The 22934-nt window shown below is 43.7% G+C and overlaps 1 protein-coding gene across 2 annotated transcripts in view; it reads right to left on the reverse strand.

Moving 5' to 3' along the window:
* AKT1 (AKT serine/threonine kinase 1) overlaps nucleotides 1-22934 on the reverse strand; it is a 72882-nt gene that overhangs the window by 28085 nt on the left and 21863 nt on the right. For both annotated transcript variants that reach the window (XM_080596353.1, XM_080596354.1), the window contains exons 3-4: nucleotides 7196-7324; nucleotides 517-628 (exon numbers count right to left, since the gene is read on the reverse strand). In XM_080596353.1, coding sequence (XP_080452479.1) covers nucleotides 517-628; nucleotides 7196-7324 — 241 coding nt within the window. The remainder of the gene's footprint in view (nucleotides 1-516; nucleotides 629-7195; nucleotides 7325-22934) is intronic.

The following is a 22934-nucleotide window of genomic DNA, read 5'->3' on the forward strand; positions in this document are numbered from 1 at the left end:
CTAATTTGCATAAAACATTAGCAATCAGCAGTGATACTACTGACTTTTTTCCTTTAAAAACAAGGTGTCTAAAAAGACTTTAAAAGGTCAGCATTTTGATACAACTCAATTTTGCCTGAATCTCTTTCACTTGTGCTCATCCTTCCAGAAACTCCCAGGTCAGAAACCCTTTATTTCACATAGCAGAAAATTTCCAGTGAGAAATGAAGCCTAACTTTCCAGAAATAACTAACTGGTACAGACACGCACCTGTGCTTTTTGGATACCCAAACCAACAACATTTCATTTACAGATACCGTTCAAAATCCACTCCCTGAGAAGTCAACCTCCCTTTAAGGTACCTTTTCTACTGGAACATGCACTAAAACTGGGACACTCAAAAACTATTTGTCACTTTTCAGTCTAGACGTACATCACCTGGTAAGTAAGAGCTTGAGCAAAGGGCTTGCTATTAATGCTGAACGCTTGCATCTGCTTTTGCGAGTAGTTTATGTATTAAATATGAATGAAACATACCGCTCCTCTGGAGTCTCCACATGAAATGTTCTTTCAATTACTGTGGTCCACTGGAGGCATCTAATGATAAATGTGTTTGGTTTAGGTCGTTCTGTCTTCATCAGCTGGCACTCTACCACAATCAAGGAAGAAAGAGTCATGGTACATAAGCAGGTTTAAATAATCATTTGTCTTTATTCTTATCTAGCAAACTGTTGCAATTAATCAGCCACAGAAATCTCTGTAAGTACTTCTTTAGACGACGTGAAACAATTTACTGTGTTGATGAAACCAATAAATAGCTTAAGAGATAGTCATCTAAGCAGCACCGAAATCAAATTCTGCTTAGAAAGGGTCCACGTTCGGTCGGCCAGAGAGGTAAGTAGAAATGTGATGTGATGATACAGAAGCCATTCAGGCTCAGGTCCGATGCTCCAAAGGTCACCCAGAGCAGAACACATGGACAAAGTCAGCTGATAATGCGGCAATTACAGCCACTGAAATTAAAGCCAAGCCTCTACGATCCCTCCCTTCGACTTTCCTGTCATAAAATCCCATCCTCGGCTCTCAAGGAGTTGCTGGAGAGCGCATTTGGTCATTTTTCAGGCACCTGACGAAGATTAGACTCTGGCGGAAAGCATTTCCAGCCCTCAGACACTAGAGGGAACATCAAACTGCAGAGGCACACCCCAGAAAAGACCCCATCCCAAGCCCTGCCGGGACAGCTGCCACTCGGATGCCGGATGGACACGCAGCCAACAGTCCACAGCCCTGCCAGTAAACACCACCTAAAAACTCCATGGAGACGTGGCCACATTCAAAAATACCACCTTCTTCATAAAAAAAATACTCTCAAGAGGAGAGCATGAATTTTGTTTTTAGGAAAAAATATCACACCTACTGTTTTAAGCTTCACAGGATGAGATGGGCGACTACCCTTCAAATCTTGGCCTGAACCACGCACCCGATAAAGGGTACGCTAGCTATAGAGCAACCAAAACAGCACCCCAAAGTCAATGAAGTGATAATGGGAGCCAAACCATCACATTTCCCAGAAATATAGTAATAGAACCTCCAATGCTAATTAAACAGCTCCTGCTAAAGCAAACTCAAAATAGTGAGTGGAGGAGGAAAAAAAAAAAGGAGGAAGAACCATTCTTCCATTAAACTCTCTTCCTTGCAGCTACTGAACCCACAAGTTCACCGTTATTTGGCCTTCAGGTTCCAAATCAACTTCCAACCAAAGAAGGCGGAACTATAAAGACAAGGAGAAATTTCTGCTTGCTCCTACAGCTACGAACATGCTCCACGTTTAGCAATATGCAGTCAAGGACAGAATCTGTCTGGAACAACAGCCCGCATTAGTAAGGCTACGCTGGTATCATGAGGTTTATTTTATTATTGTGAAAATGTAGAGTGCTCAGTTTTAAATTCAAGCTCTTAATTAGCACCAAGATAAAATATTTACTGCCAGTGTTTTTGGGTGTTGTATTTTTGGCAATATATTTCATGCCTCATTTGCTGCTGGAGTTACAAGCTTTACAATGAGTAACTTTGCATTTTTCATGACAAGAAAATCTAATTTTTCTTTAATAGCACGCTGAGGTTACACCGCATCCTACTAAAGCACCACAATTAGATAAGAGAAAGTTTATTAATGAGTCATGAAAAGGTTTTAGTGTGATAAACGGCACTCCTTTATTCACCGAGATTAAAGAACCTCCACAATTCGAGGCGGCCGTGCCTTCGCAGCGCTGCGTCCCAGCAGCCTCCATCCTCCTTTGCAGAACGGCAATTAATGCTGAGCACAACTGCAGGAGCTCGCACACACCAGTAAGCCCAGTTCTGAGAAATTTAACTCAAGAGACCTCATTCCTGCTTCAAGACCTGCCACCTTAGCCTAGCTGCTCTTCATTTTTTTTTTTTTTTATATCTCCCACTTTTGCGTGCCTGCCTAACACAACTGGATTACGGCTGGGGTTGTCCTCTGCGAACCTGCACAATGCAGCCGCAACAGATACTGAATGTGGCTGAAGACTCACGTATAGAAGAAAATGAGGCTACTCCTAATCTTCTGCAACCCCAGAACTGTTCCCCCTTACTCATCCAGCAGTGCAACACTACGAAGAAATAAACGGAGAGGTTTTGTTTACTTTTTTAAAGCAGCCTCTAGCTGCACGTTTCATACCTCAGAATAAATACTCTGAAGTAGCAGTATAGATATTTGAACCAACCACAGCTCCAAACTTTAACCATTTAATTTCAGCAAAGTAAACCACAGGAGGCATTTTCTGTCACAGAAGGGGACCAAATAAGTATCATCGCTTTTCCCCTAAATCAGCACTGTCCATCGATATTTGTTAAGCTTGCTGATCCAGCAATCTTTAAGGCATACAGCAAGACAAATAATAGAGATTTGTCAGTTAATAACCACTATAATTCAAGTATGTCACATAGAAGTGTTTTGTTTAGTGAACAATATGCTGTCTAATTACCCTGCTCAATCATAACAGCACATATGAAGAAATACAGAAGGCTTTATTTTTGACTTGCCTTACCAAAGTGCTGTACCACTCAGGTTTCAAAAGTTTGAAGCTACCACATTGTTGTACATGGGGAGAACCAGCTTTTATCAATGAAACAAAGAAGCAGGGGGTTTCTTCTTTTACAACTGACTCTGAACTCTTTCCTGTAGCTGGAAAGCTAATGCACCACCAAACTTGTCTCTTACCATCACGTACAGCAACATGCACCACTACAGCAGGGTGCAACAACAGACTTGGCATTACATTAAGTCTGATTCATGGCACATTTGGGGGTATCATTTGGGGCATAAAAACACTCATGTCAGATACAGGCTGATGGTCACTTACCCACTTTGAAGACAGTTTTTCCTGTCAAACAGGCCAACATATGTATTCTCCTTTCGCAACACAGTAAGTACTATAACCAGCAGCCTGTTAAAAATGATTTAAATTGCTCTAAAGAACCTCTTGATTCTTTCCTGGCGTTTGGTCTTTTAAAGTAAGTAGGACAGAGAAATTGTTCCTAACGGGAATAGACACCAAGGCATTCAAATGTAAATTACCATTTTGTATTTGAAAGACACTTAGTATTATCCCAGTGACTTTCTAAAATGTCACAATATTTGCTTCCCCAGCACTTAAGCTAAAAGGCAGATTACTTGTGATGAAAGTGTCAAACTCTGCTCCCTATATAATGACATCACACTTTAAACCAATAATGTCAAGAATCCTTCCCATTCCTGCTTTGGTTTCTTTAAAGAAGGAGATGAAAAGAAAAAAAAGGCCAATCCAGGAAAAAAAAAGGGATGAATAAATAAAACTTTGGAAAGTGGAGCAGGAATACCATGTTGAGGTGCTCCCTTTCTGCTGGCACCACTGAACAGATTACCTCCCAGACAGCTCAGCATGGCAAAAGTGAGGACCTGGGAGCCCTGAGTTAGAGACCAAGACTGGGGCAGCCTGAATAACAGCAGACACAGAAAATCTGCCCGCTGATCTGGTCGTCCTGTGCCCTGCGATAAACGCCTGACTACAGACACGCAGCCCTATCCCAAAAGGAGGGCTCATTGTCGAGCAATTATGTTTTCGGCTGTACGACAAAACCACCACAGTCCGCCCTCCTTTTGGACAGCCAGAGGAATAATCCCTTCTTTCTAACAGGAACAGCCACTCTCTCCGCGTTGTTTTTCGCTATATACTGCTCTTCTCAGCTATACGGTTTTAAGGGCTTATAACCTAATGGGCAGACATACACGATAATCTGAGATTACAATCAGTATGAAGGCTACTTATCCAAGAGATTTACAGCACGGGCTCTATCGGTTATTTATCTGCTGGTGTCTCTGGAGCATAACTAACTAGTTAGGTACAGGCTTTTTATTCCTTCTGCCTCAGTAGTGGTGGAGTAAGGAACATGAACACAAATGTGACTCAAAAACATCACAGTTAACTGCTAGGCACCATCTTTGAGAAGTTTGAAAAAAATCACCAATAGGTAACTTCCAGGGAAAATAAACTCCTTAAACGTATCATTGAACTATAACCATATATACATGGCTATTTTAAACTGGAAATTAGGTGGAGAAAAAAGAATTAAAAAGTAAGAGTCTCTCTTTACCACGGGGGTCCTATAAACAGGTTTTCAAAGACATATGATCAAAACCCTCTCAGATTGAAAGGATAGGGCTTAAGACAAAGAAGAGACTACTAAATGATTGTCAAACACATGAAAAAAATCCTATAAAAGGAAAGCACATTCTGTATTTATTGCTACTACTTTTTTCCATACCTGTTAAGGGAAAAGACAGAGCATCATTAGCTAATGTTACTGTCCTTCATTGTTTTCTCCTGCACTGAATATTCCCTACCTCTCACGGATAGCATCTCACTTAACATGAATTCTACATTGCAAGTGAAAAGAGTCCCCTAGTAACGGCAAGAAAAAAAAAAAAAAGAAAAACTTTTACTTGCAAAGCTAGAGAAAGCCTACATTATTTTACAGCATAAGAGGGTAAAAATTTTAATCGGAAACATGGAACCACTTCCAAAGAACAGACTGACAGAGACAGCCTGCCATCTCATTAAAAAAAAAAATCTAGTTCACTAATTAACAAAAAAGTCAGGGCTATCATGGTCACTTGAAAAAAAAAAAAGGAAAAGGAAGATTTTTTTTTACAAAGCATTTAAGCTAAATCCCCTCCCACTTTCACTGGCAGAGCCTTCTGCAGAGCGATGCTGCTCTGGCCTGAGCGCTCCTCCAGAGCTCACTCCTCTCGTGCTAACTCGACAAGTTAACTCAAACGAAAGCACGAGGCAAGCAGGTTCAAAGGGAAAAGCCGTGCTGCAAAACAAACCCAAGTGATACAAGCGTGGTGGGTACCTAGGAGGGAACCGCAGCGCATCGGATGCTACCAGCACTGCGTGCTGGTGCCTACATGAAGAATTAAATCCTGGTGAGGCAACAGCTGCTTCAGTGAGAGCAAAACCACAAGAATGACTTCTAGCAAGGAGGCCTTCCCCACAAGCATCGAGGCTTCCCAACCTGCTGCTGGCTCACCAGATAGAAGCACTGCTAAGAGCATCCCTCCACCTCCCACCCTCCCCACGCCCCCCCTTACGGGGGCTACACCTGATTGCATTGGCATGTGTCTCGTCTTTTTTGACAATGCTCTGATACCATGGAAACAAACGTGTTTATATATAAATGCCAAGACTGACAGGCTCAATTTGCCAAAAAAAGCAACATATCCCTGTTGTGAAAACCAATTTAAGTTAACTCTTTCTGAAAGCAACTTGGACGTAGAGAAGGCAACCGACGCATCCTTTTTTATTCCTTAGCAGTGAGCTGCAGTAAATGATTATCGGAAGAAACAGAGCAGCAACAGAATGGAAGTGTCCTGCAAAAAAGTGTGTTTGTTAAAAGCCTCTGGCTACAGACCAAGTACCAAATTAATGTATGAATTAATAGCATTCTGCTGCCTTTCTTTACCTTCTTGATCCATAAGCAGATACCAGTCTAAGGAGGAAAGTACCGTGTCATTACTGAGCAGACAATATAAGGCAACTCTCTAAATGAGACAAAAGTCCCCAAAGCACTGCTGGCATTCTGCACTGAAGCACCAGGCAACAGCATGCCCGTGATTTTTTCCCATCATCAGTCAGAACAGGTTATGTGTCGCTACCGGGGAAAAATGAACATTTACATTAATTCCTAGCCCTGTCTGGCCCTCTCCCATGTCCAAGGTGTTCTAAAATACATCTTCTGAAAGGTCATCCGCAAAGATGAACCCCGCGCATTTCAAGCTACCGTGTGACAAAAAGGGAAAGCCCTCTACCCTTCCCTCTGCCCAACTTCACTTCCACTAGTCATCAGAAACAGATCACTGTTAATAACAGGTGCCACAATGATCTATTTTTAAGTGGTGGAACGAGACACAGGCAGATCATGAGACAGGAAAGATTAAGAACAGGAGAAAATAAAAGCTGGAAGTATACAGGGAAAGGTTAAAAACATGAGTAAGAAAAGGAAATTATCCTCAGGTTCTTCTATCACATCCTGTGCTGTGGCACCTGAGCAAATTCGGAAATGTTTGCATAGGACAGAGTGCAGAGGTTAGGAGATGTTATTATTTCCAAACCCTTTTGTTGGCTCTAATAAAAGAAATATGGTTTTGTTTTCAAAATTAAGAAAAACTGAGTAGGTTTTATTAAAACCAGTGCTTATTCCATGTTCTCTTATGCTAACAATCAAGTAACTTTGATCTATGTTAATGCCACATGCACCCAGACCTGGTGGCAGAACATAGGATGAAATACTTCGGCTGTACCTGCCCGCCAAGTACCACTCACTTGGGTTAATTTTCACTTTCAAGCAACTTGCTGAATAACAGACATACAAACCATTAACCAATAAACCTGTTTGATTCCAAAACCAGAGAGAGTACATTAGTAGAAAACTGAAAAAAAGCAGAGCATCAAACCTACAGATCATATTCATTACTAAGAAATGTGGTTTTTTTGTTGCTGTTGTTTTTGTTTTGTTTTTATCTGAAACACGTTTAGTGTTTAGATATATTAGTCTGGGCAGACTTGAACATTACCGATGCAGATTCCCAGTGACTGCAAGAAGACACCAACCCCCCAACTGGATGAGGGAGCATGTAAAAAGCACTTACGAGCTACCGAGAAGTTATTTAAAGGTGATTCCCGCTGGTCAACATCCTGCGGCCGCTCCTTGTAGCCAATGAACGTGCCATCGTTCTTCAAAAGAAAGTACCGCGGCCTCCATGTTTTTATGTATTCTCCTGGAAAAAGAATGGGAAAAGGGAGAGATCATCAGAAAACGCCCCAAAATACTGACTCACCAATATATGCATTTTTAATATTGAAACTAACTCCTGACATAGCAGCAGCTTTAAGAACATTCAGTTCATTCTGATACAAACAGTGGAAAAACACAGGCACTGAGTCAGATATTGTTAGCGATGCTAACCATAAGAATGGGACTTCACAAAAGGTAAACAGCTATGTTTTGTTCTTCTATCTATTCCTCTTTCCATTCAAATTCTGCAACATCTGCCTTAAATGCATTTTAAATTTTAAAAAAATCAGAGCAGATGTCCTATGTATTATTTTTGCTATTGTCATTTTTCATACTGACAAGTGGAGAAATTTTTTTCATTTACATTTTGCAGCGCAAGTATTTTAAACAACAATGGGTAATTTACTAATTAGTCAACTGCTTTATCAAACCAACAGTCACTTTTCGAACATAAAAAGATAATTCCCTGCTTAAGTTACATAACATCACTCACTCCTCTCACAACATCTCAAGCATGAAACATGAGACGATATATCACAATATGAAGGGGAAAAACACAGGATGATGTATGGCCACCACGAAGAAGAAAACAAACATCTATTCAGAAATATTCTCCACCTTGCTTTTTCAGAGAACACATCTCTTGATGTTCTCATGCTACTGCTCATCTGAGTAACACAGCGCAGGTACCGGGAGCGTGACTATTGCAGCCATGCTCTAAATCTCCAGCAGTACAAGGTAAAAAATGTTGATAGAAACTTCAGTTACACTTATTGGAGTTACTCAATTGGGCTTCAGGGATGGAAGACTGGGGTTCTACCTGTCTCACTTCTGGGGGACTTGGTCAATGTGCCTCAGTTTCGCTTTTCTGGTGATCTCCAGGTCTCTAGGTCCTGCAGTGACATTTCTATTTGGCTGAATAAAAGAAGCCTCGCTCAAGGTGCTGCTCAGATCAGGGCACCAGCCACGCTTCAACTTCACCCATCCCCACCAACAACTGATTTAAAGAGAGGTGTCCACTGCAGAAACCACCCACAGCTGGGCAGCAGCTACACCCTCCTCCCTCCAGCGTGGTTTGTTGCTTGTTTGTTTGATCAACATCGGGAAGAGGACGAGGGAGCAGGCTAGAAACCAAGCGTCTTTCAGGTCTGCAGCAGGAGCAGGTCTGAACACCGCACGGGACTGCGCTGGGAGGGCTGGTGCCCAGCGGCCACCGCCCCACCTGCCGCCAGCCTTTCTAATGGCTGCCAAGAGCGGGGAGAAGAAAAGGCTCCCAAGGTTTGCTGGCCACAGCAACCTTCTGCTGCTCGTCCCCTTCTCCCAAGCGCCGCTCACACCTCCTTTTCCTGCTGCTCGCGTTCCTCCCTCCGCAGCTAATTTCTCTCCGGGTGCTGTGTGCGCTGCCCCGGGAACTCCCCTGCAGCTGCTCCTCTCCCCGCAGACCTCCCCTCCTTCTGGGGTGCAGTTTCAACCCGTTTCGTGCCAGCTGTGCAACTTCTCCCTTCAGCCTCACACTTGTGTCTCCAGCACGCAGGATCACGCACAGCCCCAGCATCCACGGCACACACCCCCGGCTATTGCTTCCACCTGCCTAGCCCTTTGCTGGGCTTTTAACTTTCTACTCCAAAGCAAGAAGCTGAGAGTTATCGAGTTACCCTTCAAATAACATCCATTTGCTCTGATAAAACAGAGCGGTGCAGTGACACAGGCGAGGAAGATGAGAATAAAAGCAACGAGCCCAAACCCACACAGTCTTTCTTCTAAAGCTGCCTGTTGCAGCTGCAAGCGTTATGCTGACCTAGAAGAGCTTGACAGAAATGTCACCGTCACTTCAGGAATTTCAGAAGGACTCACCTATAGCATGTCACGGCATTTATAGGCAAGGCAGTAAATGTGGAAGGTTTTGTTGTCGTCTTCATAATTCTGACCTTAATTAAAAGCTGAAAACTTTCTGGGATCAGCAGGAGATTATGAAGCCTTTCACATTTAAATTATCAGTCCAACTCAGCCCAGATCAGGGAGATTACTCCAATCTCATTACTATTACACCACAGATGTAACTACAGGGATAAGAAAACCCACAGCGTGCTCAGCCCGGCACTTACCGGGGAGGTTTGCCAGGTAGGCAGCTGTCGGGACTATCGTCGGTTTGGAACACGCTGCCGCATTCCCGATGCGTTGGCATTTTCTTCTCTTGCACTAAACCAACCCAGCAGAGCTAGGAACCATCTTCCTTTCCCTCCTCATACCTGCACTTATGACTAAATCCAGATTGGATGGAAAAAACTGAAGAGGGGCAAGTTGGAGAGTCTCCCCTCATCTATGCTACATCTTCCCAATCAGTATTTACAGAGGAGGTATTTTTTTCAGATACTCTGAAAATATCTGATCTTTTTCAGCGAAGCATGCATAATTTTAAACAAAACAACACTCCACTGTCACAAGGGGCTCCTCGCTCCTCCTCTCCCTCATCCTATTTTATGTTTTATTAGAGGCTTTTCTTTGGCTCTTATACTCTTACAGCTTTATTCCACTGATCTGTTTGTGTTGAAAAATACATCATCTAACAGGATTAATCACATAGTCCTTAAAATGGTTCATTCCATACACACACACACACGGAATACATCTGCACACACACTGCATCATCCTCCGCCCTCGCTCTTCTCTTCACTAGTTATCATTTAGCACTCGCTCCTTCTGCACGCGAGACCAGTGATTTCATTACCATTTTACAAGGACCACTCTACTCAGACCTTCACTTACTTTAGCTGGTTCTGGTTCCTGATCCACCTTTTTGATTTGCAAATAAGTAACGGAGTTTTCAACTTCCTTTTCCATGGTTGGAGCTTTATGAATCTGGTAACATGGCAAGCTTACCCGTTATTGATTATTGCTCTTGCCAAGGACAGTGTGAGGCACACTGCAGCATCTGCAGCATACAGTTTATTACATAACACTGAGGTTATGCTTCTGCATCTTGCAGCAAAGCGGCATGACACTGCCTTGTTTGCGATATCGCAGTCAGGTTAGTTATCTGTAAGCCGAATCTTTTATTCAAGCCTGAGCAAACTCTCGTTCTTCTCCAGAAGTTCTGAAACGCAGACTCACCAAGAAGTCATCGAGAAAAAGTATGAAGTGTATATTCTTAAGAAACTAGATTACATTCCTACGATTACCTCAAACATTATAAACACTATACACTATCTGGAACCTGTGAGAAGGATCAAGTTGGCTGTGGTAGCCATTACAAGCATTTTAAGCACAAAACAAGTTTGTCGATACAGACAAAAATAATTGCGTGCAACTGCTGTGGCAAAGCTGATTGAAAAACGTTAACACCTTTTCCTTCCTCTGATATACTCAATAAGCTGTCATGCCTGAAGAGTGAACTGAACTGTTTCAATTCTTGCCGTGTGATTTTTGTTCCTGTTGAGGCTTTGTTTTTAAGGACCATAAGCAAGAAGTTGCTTGAAGTCACCGATACTGTTAGTTACGTAGTCTTTCTAGAAGAAATGTACAAAGTACAGTAAACGCAAGCATGTGTGGCAGATGCTATTAGACAACACTTAAAATAATAATAATAATAATAATAATGATCCACCATGGAAAAGTGAACAATTTACAAAGCAAAACATTTTTTCCTCTGTGATTCATTGCTTGTGTAATGCCCTGGCAGAGCCTTCTTTGTTTTCAGTAACAGAACGCTAACACTGCAGAGACAGAAGAGCAAAAGCATGGGTTATAAATCCTCCATATAAAATCCTGGAATCAAATAGGCTCCTCTATAACTTGCTGCCTTTATTATTTAAAATCTTTATGTACCATTCTGTTTACTCAAAGCAATTTTCAAGTTGCAAAGATTCCCAAACTGTACATAGCTGCAAATACACACGAAGATTGTTATAGACCGATTTCGCTTTATTGCTTTGTGTCTGCCCCCACACACTGCACATTAAAATACTTAATACACACTTAGAATGTAAATCCATCTCATGCCAAAAAAAGCATTCCACAATAACACACGCTGCAGAGCACCCTTATGCCTGCATATTTTGGAAAGTTAAGCACAAAACTCTTCTGGTTCATGAAAAGTTAATTCTACCGAGGATTTACAATACTGCGGGGTTAGGTTATTTTCCTCTCCTCTCCCCAACAGTATCTCACCGAATCTGGAGCTGTCTACCACTGATAGAGTGTCTAACATCAGAAACAGCTGCCACTCCCTGGGAAGCTTACGGGGTAAGTGGAGAATAATGAGCAGCAAGCACCAGCAGAACAAAAGAAAATCCATCTTTATTTACCAACTGCTGCATGCTTGTTGCTGCATCAAGCTCATTCAAAGCCAGCACCACACCCTTTAATTCAGAACAGACTATATTTAAGAAGACTTTGCTTATTTTTTTAATCAACTCATACATACCGATGGTTTAAAAAAAAAATCATCGGGTTAACCAAGTCAGCATCCAATGATATCCCTGATATTTACAGGGGTACTGGACCAACTGTTAACTTTCCTGTGCCCCAAAGTAACCAGAACAAGCCCAGCAGCGCGGAGCGAAAATGAGGTCTCGGTTATATTAAACGCGCTCAATCGGCTACCGCAAATCTATGGGTAAATAACGCGTTCTGCTTTCTGCTTTGAGCATCAGAAGCGGCATCGTTAATTACAATTAAAGTTAGCACTCAAAATATTACAGCGCTTAAGTTATGCAAGCCTTCGGTACGTTCCCACACGCTCCGAGGACACGCTCCGTGCCTCGATTGTGCGGCACTCAGCCATCCGAGCGAGACACCGAAGTTATGCCAACTGCAGCGCTAATGTGCCACTGGTCAAAGGCAGAGTGACTCATTTCTAAAACTTCAATGGCAGCGAAAAGTGGTCTGCATCCTGTCTGCCTAATAAGGCTTCGGCGAAACAGATGCCAGCTTCCTTCAAGACGCGAAGCTTTCGGAAGCTGCCATCTCATGCGCGCTGGCACGTCTGGAGAGGGGAGCGTGGATTTGCAGTTAGTTTCTGCTGGTCAAGTAAATAAGTGCCCACTGCCTTACAAACCAAAGCAGGTTTGAAAAACACAAGGAAAAAAAAAAAAAAGCAGGGCTTGAAATTCTCCTTTGCATTTCTAAAGCACTCAGAAGAAAGTGAAAGGGAAAGAAGCCCTTTCCAAGCACAGAGAGCTAATTCTGGACTATAAATACTTGGTACTAAACAATTAAGCACGGCTAGGGTGACCCAAATGAAAAATCTGAGTTCAATTTTTATTATTTTTTTAAATAGCTGCACAGACATCTCCCAGGCTGGTGCAGCACTCTTCCTTTCCCTCCCCAAACTGTCAAAACAAGAGATTTAGAAACAGTGCCAGGTTTTAGGTAGCTTGGGGAAAGGAAAAAGGAAAAAAAAAAAATGCAGGGCACGCTAATGTCTTTCCCGACACGCTTGCGGAGAGCAGAGGACCTCTGGTCTGTCTGCCTATTCAGAGGAGTACAGAAGGGGGCCAGTTCTTTGATTATTTCTCTTTTTGGTCACTCTGGATGCGTTCTCAGCCCTTGCCTCCAGCGTACAGCTGCGGACGCGCCGCCCGTGCCCTGCATCTCAATGAGGCGGCTCAGACTGCAGCCCCGGGTGCTCCCCAATGGGGAGGTCAAGCCTGAGTCAGCAGCCCGTCTGCAGCCGCCCGGCTCCGCGCCTTTCAGCGCCCTGGCGGGGACCCCGGCGGCACAAGGAGCTAATTCAGGGCCCGGCAAATCCTCTCCCCGCCTTTATGGCGACCCGCTTGCCGTGCAGCTGGATGGATGGCAGCGCGGTGCAGGCGCGACAGCGATTGACGCCTCTGCCAACAGGTTACGGAGAAATGCCTCCTCCTCCTCCTCCGGCGTGGCTCCTGCTATTCTGAACCAGCAGCCGTTTCTCACGCTCGCACAAAGCTCCGATATACGGCACCTGCTTAATTATCATATCTTCAGGGAATTTGGGGAGGGAGGGGAGCAAGAGGGAAGCTAGAGGTGGGGCAAAGGGGAGTGATTAAACGGGCTCACGCTCAGCCTGACAAAGGAAGATCTTCGCACCGTATTCAGACCCGAGCGCCTTCCGAGCCAGCAAGCTGCAGCCTCTCTTCACCTGGCATCGCACCTCTGTAAATTAACTTCAGAGAACAAACAGCGTTGACTTATCGCTTCCCACAGCGCTACGCACGCACCGGGCAGAAAAATAGGTGTATCCGAAGCCACCTCTGCCTTTTGTTACACAACAGCTCAGAAGTAAAACGCCGTCGAGAAAGGGATGCTCTGATTCACGAAGCTAGACCACGGGAGAGATCAAAAGCCAGATTATGGGGAAAGGCAACCAGATTCTCATCCAATACTACTTTCACACAGGGGATGGACAGCTACCCCAGTCTCTGATTTCACCTCTTTCAAAGGGTTTGGAGTTTGAAATCACCAGCCAACACCACTACAGAAGACACCTCTGTATTTTTTTTATCACTGTATTCCAGCTGTATGGTTATATAAAACTGAAACACTGACGTTTACCTTTTTTTTTTTTTGCTGAATTTCAGTTTAGAAGGTCAAAAATGTTGCCATATTGCTTACAGCAATCAATTTAAGCAATACCAGATATTCCCAGAGGAGTGAAAGAGAATTAATCAGCATGTAAAAAAACTCCTTACTCCTACCTTTGGCACAGCTTAGTCAGGCTAGTCCTAACCTACAGCTGTCTCCAGTGGGAGAAGATGTAAATGAAGTTTCATTAAAAACAGCAGTTTTAAGGATAGCTTCATAAATTACAGGAAGATATAAAGCGATTTCTTAAGCTATGCTGAAAATCTCAGAGTGAATTTCATCTCCATTACTTCATGGTGGGAGCAAAAGGACTTAAATGTACCATGAGGTGTCCAACACAATTAGAGACATCTCTTCTGCTCACAAGCACCTACAGGATTTTAACAAAATAAAAGACTCCTGTAACAAACATAAAATGTCATCACATATGCCTCTGCTTTTGATAGGTGCCCAACTCTCTCATTTTTATAAATAAACAAAAATGACAGAGGATGTGTCAGATTCACTGAGCTGAATTAAACATGCTTGGAACAATTATTTCTCCCCAAGTAATTTCTACCTTGACACTTGATGGAAAACAGCACAAGCAGCTAACGAGGCACTTAGGCAAATAAGCCTCTGCGACTTTTTAAATATCTTCTCTTAGAGGAAGGAGGTACCTCCAACTATTCCTTGAGCTCAACGTGAAGTTAATACGATCAGCATTTCTGTAAATCAGGCTCTTAAACACGCGGGATGTATTTATAAAAGGGTGTGATATAATCCTCCAAAGATTTTATGATCTCAACTCAAAATACCAAGCACGCAAAAAAAAAAAGAAAACCACCAAACACACCACACCCTGGTACATTTGAACAAGGAAGAACTTTTCTATACATCACCCGAGAGCCAATTCCATTATTTTATCTCTTAGCACAAGCATCCTTAGCAACGATTCCTGCACTTATCTGGAGAGATGTCTTACGTGAACGTGACACAGCCAGTTTTGTTCTTCGGCGAAATCCTGTCTAGAGACTGACGGATGGTGCAAAAGGGGACAACCCCAACTCTGCCCTGTTAAAAAAGGCTGGGAGAAACGAAGGCAGAGGTGAGAGCGATTGTATGACGCATTTATGCTTTGTGAACACGAAACCTGCGAAGTACTCGGCGGAGGCTCACCATTAAAATCCCCAAGTTCGGGAGGCCGAGCTGGTAACTTGGAGGTGGGCGCACACGGGCCCAGGGGAGGGAAGAGGCAGGACGCAGCCGCGCACAAATCAGCCGCAGCGAGGGCTCGCGAGTCCCCGGCTCGCTCTTCCAGGCTCACATTACTGGATCATTGTGTCATTTACAAAAGCAGATCAAAACCTCGGGGAATTGTAAAGAAATGGTGAAAAAAGCCAGAGGACATTAGAAGAGATTTATGGAAACAACAGCTTTTCTGAAACAGATAATACGGACCAACTTCAGAGGCGGTCTGAAACAAAACAAAACAAAAAAGCAGCTCTATTTGTAAAAACTAAACTGCTGAACTTGGACTTTTATAAATAAGCATTTTATGGAGGGTAAGAAATTAACACATCATATTGTTATCCCTTAGCTTCTGTTTTTGAGTCCTAATTCTCAACATAAATAAATACACAGAGTCAGTTTAGGCCACTCGCAATAAAAACTCAGGCAGTAATGGTGTGACCACGTTGTGCATCAGGATATTTCTTAAAAGTGCCAAGAAAAAAGAAAAAAATCAACGCAGAATTTAAAACATATTTACACGAACAGTTACTGGGTAACTATTTCATAGAAAGATGCGTAAGAGCCAAGTTAGGCAAATATTCCAATGGCAAAAATAAGCCATATAACAAAGGGGGAGCTGTTTATATGGCCAGGGCTAATCTGGATTTCCCTTCTTCATTTCCTTACTAGCAAGCCTGCAAAACCCTGGAAGAGCACAGTGAGACCAAGTTAGTTCTAATAAAAAGTTTCATTTATCTTGAGCCATTTAAAGGCCGTCAAAGGAAAAATTACAAGCACTTCCCAGAAAGTGAGTTCTAATGTTTGTTATCATGGCAACCTCCTCGTTTCTCCTCCAAATTTAGTATTCTAAGATAACTTGCATTGAGTCACTACCCCAAACTCAGCAATGAAAGTCTCCTTCAGATAAGCAACAGGAGTGCCTGGCTCAATTCAGAGGAATTTTGCGAAGTAACTTCATTGCATACTGCACATTTACCAGAGCAACTTCATCAAAGGGTAACACGAGAGCAAACACTCATCCGAGCTCTGGTGCTAAGCTCCGCCGAGTAACGCAGGAGTAAGAAACCTTGCCAAGGGTCCTCTCTGCTGAGCAAGAGCGAAGAGGGGACAGCCTGCCTGGCATCAGGGGAAAAAAAGGGTTGCTTCGAGGCACCCCAAAACTCGGTACCAGCCATAGGAAGTGCCAGCAGCTTGGATGTACAGCTGAAAGTGTGGCATCCCAGCTATCCTTCAAGGCTTCGCTTGTGCGGTGTGTATTTCTAACAGTCCCGAAGAGATCCACTAGGGCCAGCTCGGCGCCTGGGCTGAGATTTGCCATCGCTGTGGACTAAGTCCCACTCTGCTGCTGCACCAGGGTCACAGGCTCCGGCAGACACATTTCTGTCACCTTCGACACTGTTAAAGTAATTTTAGTTTACAATGCACAGTAAAAACATTGAGTCTGAGTATAATCAACCAGAAAAATTCCTCCTGGATTTCAGCGGCAGCTCGTTGCTTCTGATATTGAAATGTACATACGTACTACTAAAACATATTAACATAAGCATGACTATAATTTTTTAAACCCCAAAGCCATCTATTCCAATAAGCTCATAATACCTCTGCCTAACAGCTCCAAGCTCCAGGAGAGATGCACTCCATCCATTTACACAAAAACCTGTTTCTTACTGAAGGAGGAATAAAAGACAACTGATGCAGCTGAATAAAGACCCTCCTACCTTGATAGCATTATCATGAATTAATTTTCATGTTGCAACAGCATCTTGGCACGTTAAAGCTACTGTACATTAAACAGAAGCATCAAAATAGAAAAATAGAAGGTATACGCCACACAAAAGCAGAAAGGAGATGTGACAGTGTGAATGATGCTTTCCAGCCTGTAGTGCCCTGTCACTTTGGGAACACGTGGCAAAAATTTGAGTCTCCTCTCAAAACTGCTCCTATTCCCTGGCAAAAACAAACGTCAACCACACCAGCCCTAAGCTCACACTGCTTTCCGTGGGCAAACCTGGCACTTGCCCAGTGGGGCTTCCAAGGGCAGGGCTGCTGTATCGGCCCCACTTTTCCTTCACACCTGATCTGCCAGGCACAGGACACCACGCGGTTGCTCCTCATTGCACATCCCCTTGACTGCCTGAATCCCAAAAGCCCCATCCCATGGCCACACACAGTCCACTCTCTGTAGTTCATATTCCCACTCTTACCCCCAAAGAATAGAGCAAACAAACACCAAGACACATCCCTCGCCTAGCTGGGTTACAGCTACCCTTTAGGAGAACTTGTAGGAGAACTTGCAACTACAGCAGCTGTGCAGGAGAGTCAGACACCCATACTTTAAGAGTAACAACACCGAAGAGCAATAAATAAAGCTTAAAACTTGCATTAAAAACAACAACAAAAACCTAAAGGTCACCTGGGGTAGCATTCCTGAAGAAGGTCACCTGGGGCAACTTTCATGCCTCGGGGACTTCTGCAGAGCAAGGCACGTGTACAGCAAAGCCCGCGTGCAAACCCCACTTTGCAGTTCAATGCTTAGTGCATGCCACGGATGCAGCATCTTCTTCCACGAGTCCCTGACCCAATGCCATCACCTCGCGCGGCAGCTGCCAGGGGTTCCTGGACAAGCAAGGCCACCCTGGAAACCCTGCTGCTGCCGGCAAGGTGGGAAGGGAGCTGGAAGAAAGCAGGAGGACAGAAGCCACAGATGCAGAGGGGTGTACGGATGGGCTGAGACATGGCTACTGAAGCCTCAGCCCACCCTCCTGGTCGTGGACGCTGTAAAATTCAGATTATTTCCAAACTGATGTTTTATTGCAGTTATTCCTCCCCTTCCCACCCCCCACAATGAAAATAAAAAATTAAGATCGGGATTACAATGTCACAATCAACCCAAGAGACAAAAAAGGTTTCCAAGCAGCAGCCACAGCACACTTGCAGTACTTAATCTGCAATTTTCATTTATCCACTGAACGCAAAATTGATTTTTGGAGTGGACAGAGCTTCTTGAAAATTATAGTTTTCTACACAAAGCCATGCTTGGGCACAGAGCTTGGAAGCTACAGGTAACACCACCAAAAAAAAGAAGAACAAAAGGCCCCCAAGTAGTGTACTGATGTCATATTTGGTAATAAAAACACAGTTCAACTACAAAATTAAGCACAGCCCATTACTGGGTCACTATCATTAGTCTGAAAATATTCTTCCCTGCATACTTTTCCTCCCCTTGCCAGAGAATCCCAATTTCCTCCTTTAATCATCGTCCCTTTTCCAAAAGAAATAGCAGCCTTCTCAAACAATAAAGGCATCTTATTATTTAATCAAAAGGCAATAAAAGATTGAAGTGGATTAGAAAAATTAATCCAAGCTAAATGTCTCTGTTATGATAGAGTTTCCCAATGAACCTTAAATCACAAGGTTCCCAATTTAAGGTATAAAACCTGATTAAAACTGCTGTTGCTTTGCAAAACTACTGTTCTCCCCTGCCCCCATTATTAAAAATACAGCCCAAATTGCTGTTTTCATACAGAAATGTGTCCAATATTGACGGCAGTTCTGTGGAAAATTCTTGATGGCCTTTGGGGATTCTTGTAGTTAACCAAAAGGTAAAACCTACAGTAATTTATCATACAAAAATCAGCTGCTCTGCAGCTCAGGGCTCACGTTCCACGCTTTCAGTAGGATTTCTACAAAAAGGAGGGGTCGGGGGGAGGAGGATGATTAAGTAGCTTCATTTGCAGTCCTCAATTCTTTGCACCTAGTTCATGACAAAACACAGGATGGGGAAAAGAGCAGCTACTGCACTCTACATACTTCTTATTTCATCAGGTATGCTCGTTTTAATCTTTAAAAAGGAAATTATACACAGTAAGCTGCAAAAAGGCTTAAAAGGATAAAAACAGCAGCCAAAGCCAGACGGGGTGGGGGAAGCCAAAATAATTGAAAAAAGATTCTCAGCATTACAAGCGCCGATTCCTTTTAAGAAGAAAGAGATGCAGCCAGAACTCCCCCCTCCCTTTGTGCTGAAGTTTAATAAACATTTTCTCCAAGTTACCAATTTTGCGAAAATCGCTGGATAAACACTTGCGTTCACCCAGCTCCGTGGCCCCATGCCAAATGTAATGCCAAACTTCCCAGTTGCAAAACGAGCTGTTTTTACACACCAAAGTAACCACACAGCAGGCCTGTGGAGTCTGAAGACAGCTGACAGAGATGACTGTTGCTGTCCCCCCATTGCACCGACATCCATCCAAATACCAACATCTGCTGTGCTACAATTTACTTTTTACACAACATTTAGCAAAACAGTGCCTCTGACTGCAGCATCATTAAGGAAGTAACAACAAATAAATCGCAAAGTCCCATCAGACAATTGTAAAATTAAAGCGTAGTTTGTCTTGCGTACGCTGAGCTTTAGTTCAGATGTATTTGACTTCAGAAATAAGCAGCATTAGAATCTGTTTTCTTTTATTAAGCGCACACGACAAAATGCTATGCGCTGTGACAAGCGTAATCCGTCATTACAGTGAAAATTACAGTTTTGAGGATATTGACTTGACTCAATAGACAGCAAAGCAGATGTCTGCAAGGCATCCCGGCCTGCCCACTACAATCCCAGCAATCCAAACTACTAAAAGGATTAACGCTATGCCTTGAAGCATAAGAAGTGCACTTTCAATTCAGGGCCCGCTCCCTTTTAAACGCTCCCAACGCATATTTGTGCCCGTGAAGTAAGGAATTAACATTCCTAGAAACTAAAGCAACCTTCTCTCAAAAAGCAGCACACAGCACAGGGCCCGGTGTGATCGGACCCCACTGCACAGAGGCGGGCCAGGGCAGCAAGTCCTCTCAGAAAATTCATAGCCTGGGGGTTCAAACCCCAATTTAGGCTCCTAGGTGGAAGCCGGGTTTGGTCAGAGGTTTCATTCCAGTGCCCACCGTGCGGAAGTTGTGACAGAAGTGACACCATGAGCCAACAACCGGCGGCCCCAGGGCAGTCACCCTGCAGGCCCGTGCCACCACAGGCCCTTCGTGTCCCAGAGGCCTCAGCCGTGGCTCCTGGGCCGTAGCTGGCACGCAAGAGGAAGACAAGGGACTTGGGATCCTTTACGTCAGGGACGGCTCACAAACACGATCCTTCCCACTGCCTGTCCTGTGGTAATTCTACGAGTGCAAAAAGAAGCAAATCAAAGTTTCTCACGGCCTTTTGAAAAGCAGATACTGAATGGAAAATGTCCACAAAAAACAACTGGAATTCTCTACTCGGTATCAATTCAGGGTTTTTTCCTCAGTCTTTCTGTTCCTCACCACCACCTTTAATATAAACTAAAAACTGCTTAAGTTACAAAAAGTGTTTTATATACATATATATTTTTTTTGTGGGAACAAACACTCCCCCTCCATCTCCAGACAACGTGTCTCTTCAGAACAACAACACACTGAACGCTCAGCTCAAGACACAAAAAAACTTGGCAGGCTGCATCCCAAAGCAGTTTCACCAAAACAATACAGTTTCCCTCAAATCACTATCAGCTTAATAGTGGAAGACAATAATATTTCAGATAACAGAGGCGGCAAACGTTTTGCTAAGCTCAGTGGACACCCTTTATACAATTTGCAGATAAAAACCAGTCAACAACCAAAGCTAGGTTAACGAACGTGCTTAACTAATTTGGTGTTTAATGAAGTCAAGGGGTGAGGCGCTTAAACACTGCTGGGGGGTTCAGCCGGTGCTGATCTGTGACAGACATTACGATGGGGTACGTCAGTGGTGGGACGCAGAAGATGCCCTGCACAGCACAAACGAGGTGCAGATCCTCCTCTCCTGAGGTAAATACTACACAGCGCTTGCACAACAGGAGTCAAGGTCCATCGGAAACTTATCGGCAGATTTGCTCCTGTGCAAACTTTAGGTTCAGCCTCAGAGTTCAGCGCTGAAACACTATTTGTTTGTTCATTTATCCCCTGGCACGGTTGGCTTTTTGTCAGACAGATATATGCCACATGCAAGTCGTTTCCCAACCTCTCTGCTCCACCTCCCTCCACGCACTCTGCGCACACTCTGACCCCTCAGCAAGCGTTGTAGCAGAGGAGGAAGTGTTTCTGATAGTTTGCATACTCTTCACAACAATTTTATTGCAGGGCATAAATGTGTTTTCCGGCTCCTGAGCCCTTCTTGTAACAAAGCAAAACAAACAGAAAATCCACCACTTTCCAAACAGCTGAATGCCCCAGATCCAGCAGCAGGAAAGGAAAGGGGAGGGAAGAGGTGGAGAGGAAAGGAAGGAGAGGATGGATTACACCACAATTATTTTTGTCCTGTTCAAGTGGATGGGCAGAGACAACTAAATATAGAACTTATCAAAGCAGGTGAACAAGGAAGATGACATGAGCCCCAGGTTTCGCAGAGCAAGCAGTAAACGAAGTACATTCCTACTTCCTGGCCCAAGAAGCGCCCCTAAAAACACTGCAATTGGCATGGACAAGATTTGATTGAATAAATACTCAACTCACTGCAGCCTCCTTTTTGGACACGGTGAGCAGATAAGGCTTCCTGTCTCTTACCTGCTTGTACTATACAAAAACAAGCACAACGAAGTCCATGTTAGAAACAGAAGTATTGCACTCCTCTGTGGTGTCTTTGGACAGAAATTCTTCGGAAGAAAGCGTGTTTGCATGTACATCTGGGTAATAAAGCACCACTTGAAATCAAACGTTAAGGAATGTTATGTTGTCAGTGGCAACACAAAGGAAGTGGTTTCTATGAAATTTAACCAGTTATGTCAAGGACAATTGCTTTACTCTGGTCAGACTGCAGTCCACTTCTTGCTCGTAGGAACCACTAGATTAGTTTGAATTTCACAAGTGAAAATCCATTCATACCTATTTTTAACTCCTTCCAGCACGTGAGTCAGTCTGTGACATACACCGGGTGGCTGCTGCCAGAAGCACTTACTCCATTCAGTCCCCGTGAGTAGCCCACACGAGCAAATACAAGTAGTAAGTCCTGCCCAGGCTCTCAGAGCCTGCAGCCAATGGCGCAAACAATAGCTTTTAGTAAGGACATTAAGTGTTTTGCTGGTATGCACACAGTATTCGAGCAAGGAAACATTCAGGGAAAAGACATGGCACCAGTCATGACTTGAGTGAAAACCACTCGCATCAGGGCTGTAACCTACCGCTGGGCTTAAAGAACAGAAAGCTTTTATGCGGAACATTTCCCTTTTTCCATCTGTGCCCCCAGTTACCACAGCATCCAAGAGCCCCACGGTCTGAGCTGCATTTGTCCTCACAACATCCCTGTGAAGTAGGGAAGTGCCGTTATCACCATGTTACAGATAGGGAACTGGGGCACAGAGACATAAAAATAGCTTTATCCGAGATGATCGTATAGGAGGAAGTCTGTGGCAGAGCAGGGGAGGACTGGCTTCGACTCTCAGTTCCAGGACACCAATACGCCAGCCACCTCCTCAGCTTCTGGATGCTCAGCCTGCAGTTTGACCTGCCTCTCTGCCCTGCACAGCAAGGTATGGGGAGCGCCCACCCCTTTTATTAGCAATGTTTGCAGCTTAGCAAAAATGGAGCAGAATATCGGATGCAGGCACTGTTTGCATTCAGAAGTCCAAATGCGAACAAAGAAAATTTCCAAAATAGTCAGCACTATCCTGGTATTGTGGAAAAAGGAAGGAAGACATATAAAGTTTTCAAAGCAGAAAAATAAAATAATCCATGACAGGTCATAAGTACATTTTCAAAATAATTAGTGAAAGTTTTAATAGAAAGCTGGCATTAGACATGCGTCC

This window comes from Anser brachyrhynchus (genome assembly GCF_964034855.1).
Source record: "Anser brachyrhynchus genome assembly, chromosome: 5".
NCBI classification, from domain to species: Eukaryota; Metazoa; Chordata; class Aves; order Anseriformes; family Anatidae; genus Anser; species Anser brachyrhynchus.